General features: G+C 49.2%; 1 protein-coding gene across 1 annotated transcript; it reads left to right on the top strand.

Moving 5' to 3' along the window:
- The first annotated feature begins 1,536 nt into the window (after positions 1-1,536).
- Positions 1,537-3,723, top strand: LOC109862990 (serine/arginine repetitive matrix protein 1-like). The gene is made up of 2 exons (XM_020443165.1): positions 1,537-2,437; positions 3,656-3,723. The coding sequence occupies exons 1-2, from the start codon at positions 1,537-1,539 to the stop codon at positions 3,721-3,723; spliced, it is 969 nt and encodes a 322-aa protein (XP_020298754.1).
- Positions 3,724-5,047: the final 1,324 nt, after the last annotated feature.

Below are 5,047 nucleotides of genomic sequence, written 5' to 3'. Positions count from 1 at the left end.
AAATTGCCAAGATTAAAAATTTTGCTGTCTCATAACTCAAATGTCTGCAATGTTGTATGTAATATTACAACACTTTTCCTCTGCTATCAAGGTAACAATAGCATGAANAATCTTAAAAAGTGGAAAATATATTAATGACAATATACATGTAAAGTAAAAATGTGAAATCGACTTTGAAACAATTTTTTTTAAATTAGTTACATTTTTGATATTTTAAAAACAGTAATGATTGTTACAGTTTATTTTGTAAAGAATTATTTCCATATTGTAGNTAACATAAAATTGAATTTTTCTAGGTTTTACTCAGTAATTAAACTTGTGATTGGAAAATAAAAACCAAAGAGTCAAACTTATTATTCTTTATTATAAATAAAGTATTTGTTTTATAAAAAATAAATCAATTATAGATTTGTAACTTAAAAAATATTACTTAACTAAGAAAGATGATGTTTTTAAAATATAAATTTAACAATAATATTGAATACTTTTTAATATCTATTCAGCGAGAAATGTCCATTCTTTTTATTTGGATCCAATGATAATAAGTTATCATTGATAACACTCTCGATAAATCTGTAAAATACGTCGATGCCAGTAGTTTAAGTTTTTGTACTTTTTTTAGTACTTGCGACTCATTTGAATATAGGTAAGGACACAAACAGAATTTTAAAAACAATCTTAAAATTATGTAATAAATTACNTTCTATTTCATAAAAAGCAATGTTCCTTTTTAACTGAAAAAAATACTTACAGACATTTTTGACTAAAACTACGATTGTTATCGACAATTTACCAAAAACAGATTTTCTGAATTAAAAATAGTGCCAATTGCTAAANGATTCAATTACGTATAAATGTGGATTCTGCGGGAACAGGGGGAAAACGAGGTACCCGCAGAAAGATGTTAAATTACATATTGAAAAATTTCACCCCCAACCCCCGGTTGTTGATGAGGCGGGTAATAGTAGATTATCTAGCGAACCTGGAGCCGCGCCATCTTCCGCGTCGTCAGCGGCCCCGACCACAGACAAAAATCCCCCCTCTAAACGCAATCCCTCTGCGAACCCGCGGCAACCCGGCGCAAGCGCCACCACCACCGCCACCAAGAGGGCCCGCCCAGCTTTACGGACTCAACCCAGCGGGCCCTCTCCACCATCATCAACACCACCAACGACAGGACCATCCCCCACATACGCAGCCGTCACAGCAGGAGAAGCGGCCGCCACCATCATGAGGCCGCCGAAAGCGACGGCTGCGGGGACGGTGCCCCAGCCGGGACCATCGAAGGGGGCCGTCCCGAAAAAGAAGGCGTCGACGAGGAGGACAGCTGCCGCGAGGAGAGATACGGTCGCGGATTCATCTACCCCCTCGAGTGGGGGTAGCAGCATAGTAAGGAGAGCCGGCACCTCGTCGCTCGCGCGCCGCCCTCCCCGCCCATCACCATCTTCCGCTGGAAGTTATACAGCAAGAAGGGGAGAAACATCACGACCATCAAGATCGCCCGCCGCAACACCATCACCGCAGGAGGCCACAAAAATGCGGCGGGCTCACGGCGCGCCCAGCAAGAATTCCGGAGCTGCCAGACCGGTGCGTGCGCCCTCCCGCTCCCCGAAGGAGGGGACTGCAAGAACGTCAGCGGGGGGTGTCGCCAGCAGGAGGCCGTCCGCACATAAATCACCCCCGCAGACCACCAGCGGGGGCCAGCGAACATCATTGGAGAGGCGGACGGCAACAGACGCTCCGGTCGAGAAGAGCTCCGAGGCGACGAGGCAAAAATTCCCCCTGTCTCTGAGGCGAGACCGGGGGCCGGCGTCACAGGGGCTGCAGAGCGCCAGGGTTTCACCCGAGAAGAGCTCTGCAGCTATGCCGGCCCGTCCATCGTCCGGCAGTCCCGTGGCGTCGCGACCGGCAGCAGCAGCGTCGCCACAATCGGGGGAGGCCAGCAGCAGCAGGGGGGTGACACTACCCCCCCTCGACATTCCATCTCCTCTCCCGATAACAGCAGCGGGGGCACCGAGGGTCACGTCCAACATCCGAGTGACGGTGCCACCCGCTCTGTTACAACAATATGTACCGACGACGTCGCTGCCCGCGATCGTCACCACCACCACGGTGACAACAACGACGTGTGGGAGCCCCATTATGGCCACGGGTATCCCACTGGGGGGGCGCAGGTCACCAAGCCCCCCCATGCCAGCGAGACGTCGGTCACCGCCGGTGGTGCAGCAACAACAAACCGTCTGGTCGCCCGAACCCTGCAACGATGGATTCTCCCTCGTGATGGGAGAGGGTGCGTCGGGCCAGACGAGAAAGAGAAAGACTCCACCCCATGAACACCCCGGGGTGGAGCAGCAACAGCGGCAGCAGCAGCAGCAACAACAACGGAGGTCGACGCCACCAGCGAGGGATTGTGGGGAGCCAGAGGTCCTAAGCGGTGGTGAGTGCACCGTGAGTCGCGGGCGAAGAGCGGGGAGAAGACACTCCGCCACACCCCCCGCGAACAATACTTCCCCAATTTTAGCGCCGGCGGAGTCTGGGTCGCGGGCGACGCGTACCCCGCCACCCGTAACGTCGGCAAACTATCCCTCCCTTCCGTTGCCCGGGGGGGAACGGGACAAAAGTCCCCAATTAGAGGAGGCTCGGAGCGAGCGAGCCGGGAGCCCCGAGCGCCGGAACGCTGAACAATGTCAGCGTGCNCGCCGCCGGGGGCGTTCTCCCGTAAACACAAATCCCACGACCCTAGGACGTGTCGAAAGGGAAATAGGGACGAGATCGCCTCGCAGCGGTGCGTCCGCCGATGCGCAGAGCCCGCGGCGTCCCGTCAACAATGCGCCCCCCCAGCCGTCNGGCTCCAATGACCGAATATATATTTATTAGTTTAGAAACTACAGAGCCGAAAAAGATTCTTTAATTGTTTATATTTTTTAACTTATAAATAATATCTGTCATTCTGTCTTCTGCATTTTGCAGAATATTATCGCGAATCAAATAAGCAATTGTACATTACAATCAACTCATACTCCTCTATTGGCATTATTTATAGTTCAGAAAATTTGTCTTTGGGGAATTGTTANTAACAACCGTGTTTTAGTCAAAATTTACCGTTATTTTTTCAAAAAGAAACATTGCTTTTTATAAAATACAACGTGATCACTGGGATTATTAGTGTAAGATAGCTTATTAAAATTTTGTTTGTATTTACCCACATTCGAATGAGTTGTAAGTATTGAAACTCCTTAAACAGCAGTGGAGAATTGTTTTCCGATAAATTATTTACAAATAGATATTCTTTTTCATATAGGATATGGACCGNATCGGGAAACCCGATTGTTTATATTCAGATAGACATAATCGCCGTTTAATACAACAACAAACTGCAATCGATTTGCATAAAATTATGAAAGAAGCATTATTTTNTAAAGATGAACTGAGCGTGGTAGAAAAAACATGTACGAATTGACAAATAATATAATGGCCAAGATGTTTACGGATAATTTGGCAAAAGAATTTAGCTTGCGAGGAAAGCAAAAAAAAAGGCCTTTTTAGATCTAAAACTATCGTTATGCATAATTGGTAAGTCTCCGTTTTTATTTTGTCTTTTGAAACGTTAATCTATACTTAATTTAATTTCGTATTTCATTACTGAATTTTTCAGAAACAGTAACTGCCTGTGAAAATAAGGCAAAACAAAACATAACAGAAAAACAAATTGGAAAGTGCTAATGCACCTATACGCCTAGTACGAAAAAAGTAATATACATACAATTATTAAATATATTTGTATAATCCGTTACACACACACACACACATATGGGTCACTTTAAATCAAGTTTACTAATCTTAGTGGTTTTGTCTCAGTTATATCTTGCAAGAGCGATTTTTNGTTTCCTGCGGGACGAGGGGTGCTATGAGCACAACTTCGTCCTGCAGGAAATCCTGACAGACGCGAGACGATCTCAGAAGGAATTGGTCGTGGCGCGGCTGGACCTATCCAACGCGTTTGGATCGGTCCCGCACGCGACGATCAGAAAAGCATTAGCTCGGTCCGGCGTGCCTGGGTCCCTCACAAATTTGTGGGGGTCCATGTACGCAGGATGCNCGACATGTGTGCGCACGTCCGACGGGTGGACGGCACCAATCCCCATCCGCTCTGGAGTGAAACAGGGATGCCCCTTAAGCCCCATTGTGTTCGATTTCGCGATCGATTCCGTGTTGCGCGCGGCCACCGCAGAAAATGCGGGGTACAACATTTTAGGGCAGCGGTGGTCCGCACTAGCGTACGCGGATGACATCGCACTTGCAGCGGATACTCCAGAGGGGATGCGACGACTTCTCACCGTCGTGGAAACCGAGGCGCGGTCGGTAGGCCTGCGATTCAACCCCGCAAAGTGTGCAAGTTTGCACATCCGAGCGGGGCGATTGGATCGCGTCCTCCCGACCCGCTTCGAGATCCAGGGAGAGATGATGCAATGCCTGGCAGAAGGAGAAGGATATAGGCACTTCGGCATTCCGACGGGGTTTTCCGTTGATCAGAACCCCTATTCCACGATCCAGGGCATGATGGAGGATTTGCAGCGCGTGGAGCGCTCGTTGCTAGCCCCGTGGCAGCGAGTCGAAATGGTGGCAACTTACATCCTGCCACGTCTCGACTTCTTGCTGCGGGGTGCCAAAGTGGAGAAGGGCCTCGTGAAATTCGCGGACAAACAGATAAGGAGGCTGGCCAAGTCGTGGCTCAACCTCCCTCAGCGCGCCAGCGCGGAGGTAGTCTACCTCCCTCCTAACAAGGGGGGATGTGGCCTGCTTCCGCTCGCTGACCTCGCCGACGTCCTGACGATAGCGCACGTCTTCCGTGTTCTCACGGCTGGCGACGCTTCAGTCAGAGACCTGGCGTGGGCGTCGCTGAGGGGAGTGGTTCAGCGCCGAATTGGTTCAGTACCAACGGAGCACGACATCGCTTCGTTTCTCTCGGGCTCGCTCGAGAGAAAGTTCCGCGACGGTGGAGAGCGCTCCCTTTGGTCTGATGCGCGAAACGCGTGTAGGCGGCAGT

The sequence above is a fragment of the Pseudomyrmex gracilis genome, unplaced genomic scaffold (assembly GCF_002006095.1).
Source record: "Pseudomyrmex gracilis isolate BER0280 unplaced genomic scaffold, ASM200609v1 scaffold_2839, whole genome shotgun sequence".
NCBI lineage: Eukaryota > Metazoa > Arthropoda > Insecta > Hymenoptera > Formicidae > Pseudomyrmex > Pseudomyrmex gracilis.
The sequence above is the reverse complement of the archived record's forward strand: the minus strand, read 5'-3'. Positions and strand labels throughout refer to the sequence as shown.

What these genes read in the sequence shown, in the direction of transcription:
- LOC109862990 (XM_020443165.1), top strand. Translation starts at nt 1,537, where the DNA reads ATGCGGCGGGCTCACGGCGCGCCCAGCAAGAATTCCGGAGCTGCCAGA. An exon ending in GCCAGAGGTCCTAAGCGGTG is followed by an intron (nt 2,438 to 3,655) that starts GTGAGTGCACCG and finishes TGAATTTTTCAG; the next exon opens with AAACAGTAACTGCCTGTGAA.